At 38.0% G+C, this 17,926-nt stretch overlaps 1 protein-coding gene across 2 annotated transcripts in view; it reads left to right on the top strand.

The window, feature by feature from the left end:
• Positions 1 to 17,419, top strand: part of LOC140155099 (DNA topoisomerase 2-alpha-like) — a 36,958-nt gene extending 19,539 nt beyond the window's left edge. For both annotated transcript variants that reach the window (XM_072177799.1, XM_072177800.1), the window contains exons 23-33: positions 3 to 198; positions 672 to 919; positions 1,469 to 1,552; positions 2,452 to 2,658; positions 3,500 to 3,656; positions 5,266 to 5,466; positions 5,742 to 6,038; positions 9,004 to 9,093; positions 9,903 to 10,046; positions 11,729 to 11,868; positions 13,551 to 17,419. In XM_072177799.1, coding sequence (XP_072033900.1) covers positions 3 to 198; positions 672 to 919; positions 1,469 to 1,552; positions 2,452 to 2,658; positions 3,500 to 3,656; positions 5,266 to 5,466; positions 5,742 to 6,038; positions 9,004 to 9,093; positions 9,903 to 10,046; positions 11,729 to 11,868; positions 13,551 to 13,736 — 1,950 coding nt within the window. In that variant the 3' untranslated portion in view covers positions 13,737 to 17,419. The remainder of the gene's footprint in view (positions 1 to 2; positions 199 to 671; positions 920 to 1,468; positions 1,553 to 2,451; positions 2,659 to 3,499; positions 3,657 to 5,265; positions 5,467 to 5,741; positions 6,039 to 9,003; positions 9,094 to 9,902; positions 10,047 to 11,728; positions 11,869 to 13,550) is intronic.
• The last annotated feature ends 507 nt before the right edge of the window (positions 17,420 to 17,926 follow it).

Below are 17,926 nucleotides of genomic sequence, written 5' to 3' on the forward strand. Positions count from 1 at the left end.
AGGTGTTGTTTGATGCTGGTGGCTGCATCAGAAGGTATGACAGAGTAGAGGAAATCCTGCAAGAGTTCTTCAGACTGCGTCTGGATATGTACCAGAAGCGCAAGGACTATATGGAAGGTTTGATGGAGGCAGAATCCAGCAAGCTGAACAACCAGGCTCGATTTATCATGGAGAAGATCCAAGGAGATGTGATCATCGGTAAGATACGTGTAATAAATGATCATGCTAGTTCTAAAATGGAGTCGAAGTCATTTTGAGCTAAATGGCAGCACAGATTGTTATGTCCATGTAGTTTCATTGCAAGGACAAAAGCCATTAAGGTGGTACTACACCCCTGGCCAATTTTGTAGCGCATTGGTGACAAGATATGTATATTATAGGGGCAAGGACTACAACTACTCCACTGAAAATTTTATTTCAGCACAGACAACAGTTGTGGAGTTACAGTCAAAAATGAGAGAAACCAATATTTGATCAATAACTACTTGTATTGAGTCACTGAAATTCCAGTGTACAGTGATTGGATTCCTTGCCCCTATAATATACATAACTTTTGTTACCAGTGTTTTATTAGTTTTTGAGAAAAATGCAAAAATAGTCACAAATTTATTAAGGGGTGTAGTACCACCTTAAGTATGTTAATTCTCATTGCCACCTTTTTAATTTCTTAGAAAACAAATCCAAGAGAGAGATGATCCAGCAGCTTCTCAGGAGAGGCTATGACTCTGACCCACTGAAAGCATGGAAAACAGCCCAAGACAAGCTTGCCATGGAGGAAGAAGAGGATGTGGATGATTCTGAGAGTATGACATCATCATCCTCAGATGATGGACCTGACTATAACTACCTCCTGGGAATGCAGCTGTGGTGTCTGACCAAAGAGAAGAAGGATCAACTCCTCAGTCAGAAAGAGGCTAAGGTATGGTGGATTCTTGTCAGGTTTATTTACCAGGAAATATTATTTAGTATTACTGCTCAGGTAGGAGTAAAAAATTGGAAGTAAAACTGATCAAGCCCAAGGGAGTGTAATATCAATAGTTACTCCCTATTTTGCCATTGTGATAGGGAATTCAATAGGCTACAAATAACACTGATTGCAAGTCATGTGATACATGCATTACTGAAAACAGTGTAGTAATATAAATACTATTTTACACCTTATTTAGGCCCTGGGTGATTAAGTAAGAAAGACATTCAATGAGTCAAAATTAGGCCTTGCAACCAAATTTCATGTTCCAAAGAGCAATGCTAAAAGCTATGATGGTTTAAGATAGTTACTACAGTGCCACTGCTTCAAGTGCACTGAAGGCAAATTTAAAGAGATTTATGTTGAAGGGTTCTACTTGGGTCAAAACATTGATTATCGATTAAAACCAAAACCTTAAGTAATTACTCACTTATGCATAATTTAAAAAGCGGTAGTATCAAGGAAATAGTGTTTTGCTAATTCTTATTTTCTCCCCAACAGTCCAAAGAACTTGCAGACTTAAGAAGAAAAACACCCAACATGTTGTGGAAGGATGATTTGGACAAGTTCGTGGAAGAATTAGAGGTATGTAGGAGTGGATATCAACTTTTTAAAGTTTACCAAGTGGTGTTGACTGAGTGTATGAATGCTAGAAATAATGAGGGGAGGGACAAAGTTAATAGAAAGTATGGCAATACTAACTGTTATTATCGCATTCCTGACCTTGTCTACCTACAAGATCTCATCAGACAGGATATTGATATCGATACTACAAGTTCAGTAGAGAATATGATCTGTTATTGTGTGCCTAATTGGCAAGCCTTGAAATAAACTGACTGGAACCAGGAGCAATTTGTTTTTGAACATTGCTCCTGGTTCACTGAGATTTTACAAGAATCTGTAGCAATTTCTGAAGAAACAGGAGCAATTTTGAATTTTTTTTTCTGCATATATAATCAGCACTACTACATCAAGTGCAAAACTGGAACAAGGAGCATTTTTTTTTGAGAAAATTGCTCCTGCTTCATGTGAATTTTACAAGAACCAGGAGCAATTAATGGCTTGACAAGGGCATATTTGCTTCTGGCACCTGCTTATTTCAAGGCTTGCTAATTGGTTGTAGTTGATGAATGGTGTTTCCTAAGCACGGGATGAAAACGCAATCGAGGTCGTCACAGCCACAATAGCGTTTCTAGGGTACAGTGTTGCATTCTTATTTTGAAGAAAAAAAACCACATTTTTTCCTCTTCCTTCCACCGTTTTTTCTCCAGTGCTTAGTGTTTCCTTCGATTCAGCTAGTGGAATCTTGAGGCCAGATAAAAACCCGAGATGTTATTATGCTAAAAATGTGTTTACAGTAAATTGCAGTTACATAATTATTCACAGGGTTAATATTTTCTGCCCTGAACAACATAAAATTTGCCTTCTTCAGGTTTAATTCATTGGTCTTCACATAAATTTTGTGTAATTTCTTTTGCACACAGCGTGTAGAACTCCAAGAGATTGAGGATGAAAGAGCAATTCCTAAAGCTAAAGGGGCCAAAGATTCTAAAGGTGGTGCTAAACGTAAACAGAAGGTGTTGACTAAGGAGGAGACAAAGCCATCGCCATATGCTCGACGGGTACAGCCACGTATTGACCCAGCCTTACTGAAGAAACCAGGTGGAGGTGGCGGCAAACGGGGCAAAGCGGTAGGTTGTGTGGATGTAGCTTATGAGATTGTAAAAGTGGACACTGTGAAAATGTCCAAATATGTTCTTTAAAGTCTATACAAAAACTAAAATCGCAAATTAAAAAAAAATATGTGCTCAACATTTTCCACTTCTATAATCTAGCAAGAATGGAAAAACAAAGTAAAATAAAGGTAATTACACATGTTTGTATAAGTTGTAAGGTGCGTCATGGGCACCCCAATCAAGTGTCATTTGGTTTTTTTTGCCTTGTTGATGGAATCCAATATTCTATTAGTGTTTGAGCTAGACCCACTCAAGGGGGGGCAGGGAAGCTGCACTGCTACCATATATTATATAAGATAGTTGACATGGGAGACACAAAAATGAGTGATAGCAATTGAACTAGAGTAGCTTTTGGCAGGAAAAGGTCATCAAACACAGGGTCAAATTTACAATTTAAAAAACCATACAAAAATGTATTTCTAGGCATAAGGATTCAGAAGAAATATAATTAGACCTGTCTAGCATGTACCATTCTCTTCATTATTTCCACACACAAAAAAAGAAAGTAAAATGCTCCAATTTTGACAAAAAAGGTGTCAAAATCTTTTTTGATATAACAATTTAAATAGATATTTTTAGGATTGCACAATTTCGGATGTTTTTTCGTTATCTAGTTAATGCAGCAAAATAGGGAAGCATCAAGTGATTATTAAGGTATTTGCAAAGATGTTTTGGCTTGCCACCACAGGTGTAAGTTTATTGAATCAAAATGTATCCGTCTTCAAATTGTTTTAAAATAGGACAGATTTTTGTGACACCCTGTATTTATTCTTATCTCTCCATTTCATTTCATTAGGCTAAGAAGACAATAGAAGGAGCATTGGACTTTGATGATGCCGCTTCAGAAACAGCCAGCGTAATGTCATCAACAGTAAATGAGAACTCTGAACCCAAGGAACCGATGTCTCTTGCAGAGAGACTTGCCAATAAGGGCAAAGCCAATTCCGTTGCTGGTACGCTATCTCATCCTCCTATTAGAAATTACAGTGTTTGGTCGTCTTCTTATACGCATTGTAGCCACATTGATAGAATATTTGATCCTGCGCTTAGGTTATCGTGCTGGGATACCACAGCACCTGTGCTATGTAACAAAACACATGTCTCTCAGGATCAAAGTAAAATTTCAAAACTAGCACCAATGGACAGCTGCATTGCTAGACTGCTGGTGAAGGGAACACATAGAAATCAAACTGCTGGTCCTTTCAAAATAATCAGGCTACTACAGAGATTTCTGATCTTTAAGTGAAATGTCATAATAACTTGCCAAGAGATATATTCAATGAAGTACAGTTCAACCTCCCTTATCCGGACCTCTTTTATACGGATCTCTGTTATCTGTCATGGACTCATGGTGCCTTCATAGGAAACATGCTTTGATACCTTAATTTCATTGAATTCAGAATTGCACATACTTATCTGGATTTTCACTTCTCCGGGCCATGCTTGGTCCCATCATAGCCAGATAAAAGAGGTGCGACTGTACTTGTTTTAAGTATTCATTAATAAGAGGAAAGCCTTGGGATAGTTCCAAGTCACCATAACAACTTGTCAAGCTAGTACTTACCAAAGATGTGTTTAAGTGAACTTATGCCAAGTATTCTTTGTTGGAAGGAAAAGCCATGGTAAAAGCAGTGAAATATGGTGCTCTTATTATTTTGGTGCAAATGGTTTACTTCTTTTTTTTCACATTGCATCACTTGTCATCACTTTTTCTATCATGTCAATAATATTTCATATACTATATTTGATTATATTGTAACTCTTATCATCTCATGTATCATAATAAAATATATCCTACCATACCTCATCATATCATCACTCACATTACAATTTGATTCATTAGTTCCATGACATGTACCCAATAATAGCATACACAACTTGCCATAGACAGGTGAAAGTCATTTCTAAGATGAAATGTATGTGCTTGGAATTGATAAGACAAAGCTAAGCCTTAAGGCAAGATAACAGTAAATTATTTCTAAATGCACCTTATATTCCAATCACAGTTATATTGAAATTATTATCCATTATGTTTATTTATCAGCTGAGTTTCAAAATACAATCTATGCAAGGAAAGATATATTTTTAATTAAAAGTTTATGTGTATCAAAAGTGCAAAGCATTCCCAGTTCACTTTATTCTTAATTCTTGTTGTGGTGTTATAATTTAAGTTAGAATTGGCAAACTCTTTTATGCCGGTATGCACAGAGGTGGGCTTACTGTGACTTGGTGACAGTAGCAAGCTGTGTGCAGTATTCAACATTGGGCTGACCAAAATTTATGTTTTGTGATTTTTTTTTTCTTTTCCTAAGAGAAAGTCATGTGAAATTGTTTTACTAGTCCTCGTGATGTTGAAAATTATTTGTTGTCATCTGTTTGGTGATGATCCTTTACTGGACAGTAATTTTATTGCACAGTTGCCTGTATAACATAAAGTTTGTTCCATATAAACTTGAAATTCAGTGGGTTTTTTTTTAGTGGTAGCTTTGTTTGATAGAAAAAAACTGATATCATACTGAGATGACTGACTTGTTTATTGTTAATCATTTCGTCTGCACACAGCTGCTAAACCCAAGAAGCAGACCACCCTGAAGTTCAACAAGCCAAAGGCCAAGAAATCACCAGCTAAAAGTAAAAAGGGCGGCAAGAAGCGTAACCCCTGGTCGTCTGGATCTGAATCGGATGCTTCTCTGAAATCGGACTCGGATATGGACATGGATGATGACTTTGTAATCCCACGGGACACAGCCACAAGGAGAGCAGGTAAGATTCAAGTCTTTGCTGTAAATCTAATGTAATATTTGTGGATGGGCGTTGCAGGTTGCGCATGGCAGCACCAGTAAAACACTTAATCTTGGCGACATTTTTATAGCCATTCATTCTGCTTTAAACACAAATGCACTGTTACACTGCCTTCACAAAATTGGATGGGACAATATCATGCCAACCTTCCATTTAGGTTAAAACAGTCAAACCAAAAGCATATGAAGTGATCAAATCCATTGTTTTAAACTTGTTTTCTTTCTACCGCTCCCCAGCTCAAAAGGAGACCAAGTATTCATATTCAAGTGATGAAATTGATAATGAGGATGACAAGATACCCACATCATATAAGGCTAAGGCTCCTGCACCTGCAGTTTACTCAGATTCAGATGATGATTACCAAGTCAACAATGATGTCGACAAAATAAAAGATACACCCACCAAAGCTACGTCATCAGACACAGAGGATCCATTTGACTCAGCGGTCAGGGAATCAAAGAAAAGGAAAATGGAGCATGTAGTTGATGATAGTGACAAGAGTGATTCGGATAGTGCCACAAAGTCAAAACCAGGTGAGAATCTATTTGAAATTGGCTTGAGTCATTACTGCAATGTTCTAATTTGTATCACTAGCAAATGATCAGGCACCATAGCCTTTAAACAGTTTTGGTTAAACATGTACACCTTTGTTATGTGGAGTTTAGTGCTGTAACCTCACAAGATAAGCTCACTGCAGGCTTTGACTTTTGTAAATTGCAATAGAGCTGCACATCTCTTGAGCAAACTCGCAGCAAGACAAGAGGGGAGCATGACCTAAGTGTGTTAACTGGGTATGCAATAGAGCTGCACATCTCTTGAGCAAACTCGCAGCAAGACAAGAGGGGATCATGACCTAGGTGTGTTAACTGGGTATGCAATAGAGCTGCACATCTCTTGAGCAAAGTCACAGCAAGACAAGAGGGGAGCATGACCTAAGTGTGTTAACTGGGTATGCAATAGAGCTGCACATCTCTTGAGCAAACTCGCAGCAAGACAAGAGGGGATCATGACCTAGGTGTGTTAACTGGGTATGCAATAGAGCTGCACATCTCTTGAGCAAAGTCACAGCAAGACAAGAGGGGAGCATGACCTAAGTGTGTTAACTGGGTTTGCAATAGAGCTGCACATCTCTTGTGCAAAGTCACAGCAAGACAAGAGGGAGCATGACCTAGGTGTGTTAACTGGGTTTGCAATAGAGCTGCACATCTCTTGAGCAAAGTCACAGCAAGACAAGAGGGGAGCATGACCTAAGTGTGTTAACTGGGTTTGCAATCAAAATAATGAGACAAAGCTGACACAAGAGAAATGTTATGGATTCTGAGGAGATCCCAACGCTTGCTAATTGCAATAGAGCTGCACATCTCTTGTGCAAAGTCACAGCAAGACAAGAGGGGAGCATGACCTAGGTGTGTTAACTGGGTATGCAATCAAAATAATGAGACAAAGCTGACACAAGAGAAATGTTATGGATTCTGAGGAGATCCCAACGCTTGCTAATTGCAATAGAGCTGCACATCTCTTGTGCAAAGTCACAGCAAGACAAGAGGGGAGCATGACCTAGGTGTGTTAACTGGGTTTGCAATCAAAATAATGAGACAAAGCTGACACAAGAGAAATGTTATGGATTCTGAGGAGATCCCAACGCTTGCTAATTGCAATAGAGCTGCACATCTCTTGTGCAAAGTCACAGCAAGACAAGAGGGGAGCATGACCTAGGTGTGTTAACTGGGTTTGCAATAGAGCTGCACATCTCTTGAGCAAAGTCACAGCAAGACAAGAGGGGAGCATGACCTAGGTGTGTTAACTGGGTATGCAATAGAGCTGCACATCTCTTGAGCAAAGTCACAGCAAGACAAGAGGGGAGCATGACCTAGGTGTGTTAACTGGGTTTGCAATAGAGCTGCACATCTCTTGTGCAAAGTCACAGCAAGACAAGAGGGGAGCATGACCTAGGTGTGTTAACTGGGTTTGCAATAGAGCTGCACATCTCTTGAGCAAAGTCACAGCAAGACAAGAGGGGAGCATGACCTAAGTGTGTTAACTGGGTATGCAATAGAGCTGCACATCTCTTGAGCAAAGTCACAGCAAGACAAGAGGGGAGCATGACCTAGGTGTGTTAACTGGGTTTGCAATAGAGCTGCACATCTCTTGTGCAAAGTCACAGCAAGACAAGAGGGGAGCATGACCTAGGTGTGTTAACTGGGTTTGCAATAGAGCTGCACATCTCTTGAGCAAAGTCACAGCGAGACAAGAGGGGAGCATGACCTAGGTGTGTTAACTGGGTATGCAATAGAGCTGCACATCTCTTGAGCAAAGTCACAGCAAGACAAGAGGGGAGCATGACCTAGGTGTGTTAACTGGGTATGCAATAGAGCTGCACATCTCTTGAGCAAAGTCACAGCAAGACAAGAGGGAGCATGACCTAGGTGTGTTAACTGGGTTTGCAATAGAGCTGCACATCTCTTGTGCAAAGTCACAGCAAGACAAGAGGGAGCATGACCTAGGTGTGTTAACTGGGTATGCAATAGAGCTGCACATCTCTTGAGCAAAGTCACAGCAAGACAAGAGGGGAGCATGACCTAGGTGTGTTAACTGGGTTTGCAATAGAGCTGCACATCTCTTGTGCAAAGTCACAGCAAGACAAGAGGGGAGCATGACCTAGGTGTGTTAACTGGGTTTGCAATAGAGCTGCACATCTCTTGAGCAAAGTCACAGCAAGACAAGAGGGGAGCATGACCTAAGTGTGTTAACTGGGTATGCAATAGAGCTGCACATCTCTTGTGCAAAGTCACAGCAAGACAAGAGGGGAGCATGACCTAAGTGTGTTAACTGGGTTTGCAATCAAAATAATGAGACAAAGCTGACACAAGAGAAATGTTATGGATTCTGAGGAGATCCCAACGCTTGCTAATTGCAATAGAGCTGCACATCTCTTGTGCAAAGTCACAGCAAGACAAGAGGGGAGCATGACCTAGGTGTGTTAACTGGGTATGCAATAGAGCTGCACATCTCTTGAGCAAAGTCACAGCAAGACAAGAGGGGAGCATGACCTAGGTGTGTTAACTGGGTTTGCAATCAAAATAATGAGACAAAGCTGACACAAGAGAAATGATATGGATTCTGAGGAGATTGCAACGCTTGCTAATAATGGGTGTCATTATGCCCCTTGTGCATGATTTTTTTTTCCAGGAGCAAGAATGTGATTATTGCTTCCTTGCCTCTCATTTTCTATATTAAAGATCGGTGTATTGATATTGAAAAGTATGCTGCTGTTTTTAGGCAAAATCTGAAAAATATGACCCCCTACCAACCAACTCGCCTTGAGAGCTTTCAAGGGAATTAAATTCAAGGGGTTTGGGTTTTTTTTATCGCAAGTGAGTTGCATCCTTCAGCTGATAAAGTTTAGGAAAGCTTATGTTATTGTGGGCAAGAGTTAATGGCGTGTATTTATGACACAATCATAATTTATGGACATTATTGTCTTAATATTTGTTGCAGCTGAACCCAAGAAGACCAAACAAGCCATACTAGATGTATCTGATGATAGTTACAAGAGTGATTCTGATAGTGCCACAAAGTCCAAAGCAGGTAATTAACAAATATCTCAAGTCACCAACAGTGTTCCAATATGTACCAGCTTATGATCAGGCACATAACACTCCTGAGTAGCTGTGAGGGGGTGTAATTATGCTCGCTTGACCTTTTGAGAGAAGCAAGCATAATTATTCGCTTTTGAAAAGCAATTGTGCTGGCTTCAATTATTCAAGATTAGGTCAATGCCTAATCTTGAAATCTATGCACATGATTGAATACAACAACAAATTCATTTTAAATGCTGATAAAGACTGAAGTAGAAAAATAATGTCATAAAATTATCAACAAGAGTAAACCTCATTCTCTGGTTTGTTTTTTGTTTTATTTTTCAAGGTCCTCTGTGTCATTGACCAGTAATTGGTTTAGTACAATTTAGAACTTTCCTTTGTTTATAATAGTGAAGTTTTCCTGAAATGGGGCCATTAAAAAAATCCAAAAGGTAAGCATGGTGTTTCAGTGTAAAAAGGGTGATAGCCACCCCTTAAACCTGTGCTGTAGCCTGTTCCCTGAACCCATGTCACATGCAAGGGCCAGCTAACTTTGCAGGATGTGTTACCCACTTCACTTCATAATTCCCAGGTCAATGAAGTGCTATTCTTTTGTTTTCTACTGTTTTCCGACACGTACAATGAACCTTATCTCCTTTTGTTCCCTGATGATTCCGCTTATATTTGGGAGAACAGGTCTCAATTATGCACAGCAAGGGATCACTTGGGACCTTAACAGTTGGCACGAACAGGGTTTATGTATTTATGGCAAGATCATAATTGACGGTACAATGTTCTCTTTCATATTTGTTGCAGCCAAATCTAAGACGACCAAACAGTCCACCCTGGATTTCAAACCAAAAAGCACTGCTGCCAAGAAAACAAAGACGTCAAAGGCGATCTCCCTCGACTCAGATTCAGAGTCGGACTTCTCATCCAAGTTTAAGAGTTCAGAAAAAGGTATGATTGTTCACACAGTATCCGTCCACCATTTTCAATTTTTGTGAACAGAAACTAGAGATACATGTAAAGTGTTAAAAGTGACTGTCAAGAATTTCTAATGTAGTATCTAATATAGCATCCTCCTTTTATAAATTTATTCAGTAGATGTCTACGATAAAAGCTTATCCCCAAAGTTTCAGTTGAATCCAATTTTGCAAGTTATGCATGATTATGTGTATTACACTGCTCTACAGGGTGGGCCATTAAAAAGTTCACACTTTTTTGATGGCTTAATTCTCAAAAGTGCAAACACATATTGAAATAAGTTGAACATATTTGTAAACCTCTATGTCTGGACTGTCATTGCTGAAAAGGGCATTAACATCCATGGTCTAATTACAAAATGGCGGCCATTTGAAGCAAGGGGGTCAAAAACCACTTTACACACACGTAAGTCAAATGGAGCGGATGATCACGCGATATATGGTGGTCGCTGCACCACAATAGATTAGGAACAAAGGAGGAAAAATAACAGTACGCATGAAAGTTCTGTCAATATTTCTCTTGTAAATTAACCATATTTAAATAAATATTTCTTTTTCAAACAGAATATGTAGCCTTCCAGTTGAACAGAATATGTAACAGTAGCTTTAAATAATCTGCGCAGCTAACGCTTGTTTGCAGTCGCATTCTAGATAATGTGCATAATTTTATACCCGAGTCTTCATGATGGTTATTGCACTATAACATAAATCTTATATAGAGATATAACAAGATAAATTTATAAATAGGTGTCAGGAATGTCTCTCCTTCTCTTTCCGGTTCTTGAAATTTCCTCCTCGATGAAAATTGCTCCTCCTTTGTAAACTGCCGCATTTTGAACAGCAAGAATCACCTCAAAGTACTTACACGGGTATCTCTAACATGAATGACAAGAACGCATACGCAAAGGCATTTTAAATTTGAAGTTCCCTCCAAAACTAGTGTATTTGTTATGTAAATGAGCATGTCCAATCAGCCTTTTGTGTCAATTTCACAGGTGAATGATTTTCAAACAGTAAACAACTCATACACGCACTTGCTTAAGCCTAAAAACTTAATATGCATGATCATTGTCTATAGTCTTACGTGTGTGCAAAGTGGTTTTTGACTTCTGTATCTGTATCTGTATCTGGGTCTCCAGCAAAACGGTAGATCCGCATCCCGCTAGAGTTTGGACGGGTCTCTGCTTTAAATGGTCGCCATTTTGTAATTAGACCATGGATGTTAATGCCCTTTTCAGCAATGACAGTCCAGACATAGAGGTTTACAAATATGTTCAACTTATTTCAATATGTGTTTTCATTTCTGAGAAATAAGCCATCGAAAAAGTGTGAACTTTTTAATGGCCCACCCTGTATAGGCCATTGTGATGTAATTTTGTTCTGTTAACCAGAATGGAATACAAATTTGACGATATTTTTGCTAAGCTGCAAGAAATCTGCAAGAAATTTTTTGAACATAAACATTATGTAGCCAGAGGTTTCCAGTGCTATAAAAATCTCAACTTTTTGAATCACGAAATGCCCCTTTTAGCTATTTTTACACGTCATTGTTATGTATATCGTTATTATGCCATAAACTTTATGGATTCATGTAAAATGTTTACTTGTTTTCTAGCACTAACATTGAAATATTGCATTTCATCTTATATTTAATAGAGTCAACAGCATTGAGTAGTGACAGTGATAAACCACCTCCTGCCAAAAAAGAAAAGAAGGAACGCAAGAAGAAAGAACCAAAAGAAAAGAAAGAAAAGAAGCCAGCCAAACCCAAGGCTACCAAGTCAACAGCTGCAAAGGTAAGATGTAAAAAAGACATTGTACAATTATTGTAATTATTCCTTTTACTATAGTGGATGAATGTGGGGGTCATAAGGTTGATGCTTGATGTCCAGATTGTCCACAGTTCAATTGCTTTGAAGGCACATTTTACCCACATTTTCTGCTTGATTATTGAGGGTGGTCTTAACCCTGGAATTATGGAAACTTTCGGGCTTCATAACTGCTAAATTATTAGTCTAAAGAATATAAAAGTATACATTTTTAGACTGGAAATGACTTGCTGAATTCATCTGTGAGGTCCAATTTGGGCCAAAATGCTCATTTTGGAGAGAATCCCAAAAAGCGGGTTTTTTTCAAATTTTTTGTGCACGTAACAAAAAATTGTTTGGCCAAAAAAATTTTTATTAATTTTTAAAAACTAGATAAAAATATCTAGGGACCGTTTTTTATTTTTTTGAGTTTTGACCAACTTTGAGAATTTGCACCAAAAATGGTCAAAAAACGCAAAATTTTCAAAAAAATCACAAAAAAGCCTGATTTTCGCCCAAATTTCAAATATTTTTGGTGAAGTTGGTCAAAATTCAAAAAATGAAAAAAGCGGTCCCTAGATATTTTTATCTAGTTTTAAAAATTAATAAAAATTTTTTTTTGCTTGATGACAGTGACAGCAATTTTTTTGTTACGTTGCCCAAATTGGACCTCACAGATGAATTCATCAAGTCATTTCCATTCTAAAAATGTATACTTTTATATTCTTTAGACTAATAATTTAACAGTTATGAGGCCCGAAAGTTTTCATAATTCCAGGGTTCAGACCAACCTTAAGTGATGGTGACGGGAGGTTTTTATTTTTGCAGTTAGTTTCAGACGGCAAATTTAAAAGCCTGCACAGATATTCGTTACTCGGGCCTTAGCGCAGCGTAGTTCCTCGCTTTGCACCACTGAGGTCCCGGTTCAAGCCCCGTGCGCCCAAGGACTCATGTGCACTTGGTTTATCCCGATTCCATGCTCGCTCTCGCAGATTTTCTACGGGATCTCCGGTTTCCTCCTGCTGAAAATATCGGTGATTAGTTGTTTGGCTATCAAAAACTGACTTCACCCAATAGAATTTAGGGGGCTGCATAAGATAATTGGTGGATGTTACAATCTAAGTGCGGATAGGTTTGCGCCAAGTTCGGCTGCAACCAGCCTAGTTTATGCGATCTGATTGTGATGATCCACCATGGCAGCAAAATTTGATCAGTCTTGGATCCGGAAAAGGCGCTATATAAAACGCCGAAATTTATGTGTAACTGTTTGTAATCGCAATGTAAGAAACCACATAACTGCTCTTACAGGGATGTAAGTTTTCCGTTTTTTTCCTGGAATCCGGATTTTCCTGTGAGAATTGGTGTTTTTTTTTACATTTTCCAGAAGTAGATTATGATATTTCATCATAAAAAGAGCAAAATTTAAGGGAGTGATACCCTCATAGCCTATTCCCCGAGCCCTAGCGTTCTCTAAAAAGATAGTGCTCGATCAAGCGCTCAGCTTGCACGCAGCAGTTCAGGGTGTTTTTCAACAGCTACTTGCATCCCTGCTCTTAACAGTTAAAATTGCGAAAAAAAATAATGCCCCAAAAATGTATTGCTTTACATTACAGTACTATGTAAATTGTGGAAGATGTTTATAATTCTGATTTTATTTCTTTACTCCATAGCCCAAAGCCAAGCCTAAAAAGAAGAAGATTGCATGGAGTGATTCCGAAAATGAGTCATTCCAAATCAATGATGATTCAGATGGTGATGTAGCTCCGGTGCCAGCCAAGGAGAGACCTGGTAGAGCGAGGGCAGCGGCTTCTGTCAAGTACAACTTTGGCGACTCCGATGATGATAGTGACTATTAGACTGTGCCAGTGAGCAATTTCTCAGGCTTTGTTTGGCTTGCAAAAGCCACCTAACAGTATTTTACAAGTGGAAACTTTACTTGCCTGTGAATTATATTTTGTCAAGTTATTTATTTTCTCAATGGGGGATGAATGAAGTGAGAATATAAAGGAAATGATAAAAGATATGAACAAAGAACTTGAAAAAGGTAATTATTCAATTCTATTGTATTCAAATGAGAAATTTCTTGAAATGGATTAACAGGTGTTTAGGTCAGCAGACTTTGCAACATGTTTACCCCATCAGAATTGTGTTAAATTCAATTGTTAGTCAAATACATAACAAAGTAGTACATTCCCAATGTTCAGCAAAATTTCGTTGTAAAGAAGAGCAAACTGATGTTTGCAGATGGTACAGGAAAGGAATTTTTTTTATTACTTCAGTGGTCTGTGTTGTGCGTTGAGTTTAAACACAGAAGTGATAAACAATCACGCTGATTGGCTGATCAACAGTCATCACAACATGACAGCTAAACCATTTGTCATTGGCGCAAAGAAGGGGGGACCTCTCTTCTACGCTATAAAAAAAAATATCACCGTAGCGTACCCCGACCACAGAAGTATTAAAAATTTACTTTAGTTAAGCAAACAGTAAGAATAGATAGGGAGTAAATCTATTGAATATTTCAATGTTTTGGTAAGTTTTATACCAAGTAAATAAATTATTGTGATGAACATTTTTGAAACAAGTTCATTGTGTTTATGATGTTGCAACAAATTGACATTCAAAATGGATAAGCCTAAATAGTCTGTGTAATTGATTTTCTTATCTCTAAACATTCCTGTAAGTTGTTTTCACATGTTTGTGTGAAGTATTGCCAGGTGTTGCAGGTTAATTTTGTAATGAATCATGCTTGGAAGTATAATAATATTATGTAATTTGCAGGTGTATTTATTTGTGGGAGGTGGAATTATTACGTGGTCACACAGGCATCGTCTTTTGGTAGAACGTGTCAAGAGCAGTGCTTCTACAGTCCCCTTTTTCACAAGTGTGACAAACATTTGTGATGTGATCAAGCAAAATCAGTCTGAAGTCAGACCAGGGCCTAGATTCCGTCTTGGTTTGCAAGAATCAAAATCCATCATAGTCGCTGCACTTACTGTATGATACAATGAGAGAAGTTGATTCTTGCAACCGAATCTTACGAGAATCGGTTCTGTGATTCTCGTCCAAATCTAGGCCCTGCAGACCAAATCAAATTCCACACTTTATATTTCTAAATTTGTCAGCTTGATTTCACTGAAAATTTCAAGTGTCTATCATCTGTTGTTAGAAAGTTATTCAAAGTTGAGTCATTGCAAAAACAAAGGAATTACATTTTAACTTTTGCCCCCATATCTGCGAACTAGAATGTCCTACTGATTTTGCTTGATCGCATCACCTTTGTAGCTTGCCTTGTTAATTGTCTGTTATTGGTCAAACACCACATATGGTACTCTTTTCAAGGCATCTTGACAGACAATTTTTCTTGTCAAGTCGTAGCATACAAAGTTTTCAGGTGCAATGTACAATATGTATCTGTGCATTGAATGGACTGACCATTATTTGAATCCAGGGATGCCAAGACAATCTGCAGAAATTAATGTTTGATTTCATATTTAAGTGTCACAATTTGTACTATATGGAATTTTAATGTTGGTGTGTAATCAATAAGGCATTTCACATATAACAAAAAATAATGTTTTTCTCTTGCAAATGCTTTCAGGAGCCAGTTCAAATGTGCATGAGGAATGGTGCCTTAAACTGATATCGTGCAAAGATTTTTAACACCCAACTCCAATCATGTGAGCACACAAGTTCATTCAGAAACTTCAGTGTATTGCATATTTTTCTCAAGTGATATTTTAAAACCATTTTTGTTCTTTGATTTACCTGCATTGATCTGCAGGAGAAGTGCTTGTTTAAAACGATACAATTTGTTTATATGTGAACTGCCATATTGTGTGCACTACCAAGAACATACAAGGTTAAAAATTGTATATATGTATATAACCTTCTTTTTCTAAAGCAAGTATTAATTGTAGGCATTGTATATAGACATGGATATTTTGTAAAGTGAAATGTATAAAAGAAGGCTGGCTTTTTAGGCTTAGTGATATAGCCTCTTTAAGTTATTGCTGTAATAGCACCTGCTTTGTCATGTCCTGACATTTGTCAATTATTTTTTGAGAAAAGAGGAATGTTGTCCAACTGTCGTATCCAGACAATTCCATCCAACAGGTCTTTCAACTAATTGTGTGTCTATTGTGGAATACTCTCTATGCGTGCAGCTTCACGGGCGCAGCAGCAACACACATGTATATGGTGCCGCTGTAACCTTTGCAGAACTTAGCAATCACGCTCCTGGATAACATAATCAAGTATATTCTATTATGATTATGGCCATGATTTACTTGAAAGACCTATATAGTCAAGACTATGTGTGTGAAATTGGGATCATATATAATGGAGAATTTATTGATAATTCCAACCAATGAAAATTCTGAAGGTTTCAGTTTAGAAGCAGTTTAATCACAAATTGCTTTCAGTTAATGTATTGTTTTGTGCTTTGATTTGTACTGAAGCCCTAATAATATAGGCAAACTTTACAATCTAATATGCCACTCTTGTCATACACGAGAACGGTGCATACTAAATGAGTATGTATGGACGAGCTGCACTTTATTCTGCGAGTATAAGCTCAGATTGTGGGCGGCATACCATATTGTAAGACCTACCCTTGATATAATATGTAGTGAAATGCTGAAATGAATACATACAATTATTATACCTCACTCAATGATGTATTTGTCACACAATTCCACACGTGCAAGCAGGGTGTGTAACCAGTCTGGTCATCCCAAGGTTGACAAAGGCCTAGTCGGGGTCATTCGTCTAGGTTTAATGGGAAGCATAATATATTTTTCAAGGGGCAATCTTGCCCATTTCCACACCACCACCTCCTTGGTTAAACCCCTGCTTGCTAGGATCTCTGAGAGTCAAGTTAGTTGCTGTATATAGTTACCTCAAAGGATGTTATGGGCTTCCCAGTTAACATGTCACAGCTGGTTAGTGGCATACTCATGAGCAACTGGGGATTTAGCTCATTAAAATAAGACAGGTTAGCTCAGTTGGTAGAGCACTGGGTACACAATCCAGAGGTCGTTGGTTCAAATCCTGCACCAGTCTATTAAATTTCCATTGCTTCCTTTGAAGTAATTAGTTGTAACTAATTTGTTAAGTCACCAAATCACAATACATAGGCCTATATGTTTAAACGTATAGTGGGTGTGTGATATAGCAGTGATGTAAAATACTTGATTCATTGAGTAAGTGGTTTTTATCATATAATTATAGTGAAAATTTCATGTCGGCAACATTTTGTATTTAATGTACAGGTAAATCCTGAGCCTTGAGCAGTGCAATTGCTTGTATATCTTAAGTATTCAATCATATCTTTGTATCGATTTAAGATTGATTTCATGCCTCGTAAGAGGGATGGTTCAGCCTTATTCGGTACCTGTTTCACTATAAGTAAATGGCTAATTTGTGTACACAAGTATTTAGTTATACAAAGGTAGCCATTTGCAGTAAGGAAAATTGGAATCTGTTATGTTTTGTCTCTCGAGTGACAAATAAACAATGTGTTGTGCTATTATGGTAATTTGTGACTTGTCTGCATCTTTATTTGTAACCTTTGTTATCCCAAGGTATCTGATCATTTGCATATTGGGTGGTGTCATTTTATTAATTGTGTATTACCTTACATGGTGGTTTATCTCCCAAATATGAGTTTCCAAGATAAAGTCAACATTTAAAGATACATGACTGCCAATGCATACTTTTTCCCTGCACTTGTCAGTTGGGATTTTTTGTTTTGCACATATACATCAACCCCTGAAATTAATACATCGGAAACTGTTCATGGCAAGTACCGGATCTTTGTAGATCCCGGGACAATGAATTCCATATGGGCATGGCGGTTTACTTCCAGTAGCAGATGGTGCTATAAAGCGATAGTCTTTTAATTTTGACGCCGAAATCTGAAGACCTCTCATATTATGAAATAACTCAGTTGTGATTAAAAACATGACCCTGTAAGATATCAGTCTCAAATGGGTGGTATTTATAAATTCCCTTATACACTTAGGGACTGTGCAAGAATTAGCTG

Source organism: Amphiura filiformis, chromosome 6 (assembly GCF_039555335.1).
Source record: "Amphiura filiformis chromosome 6, Afil_fr2py, whole genome shotgun sequence".
Lineage (NCBI taxonomy): Eukaryota > Metazoa > Echinodermata > Ophiuroidea > Amphilepidida > Amphiuridae > Amphiura > Amphiura filiformis.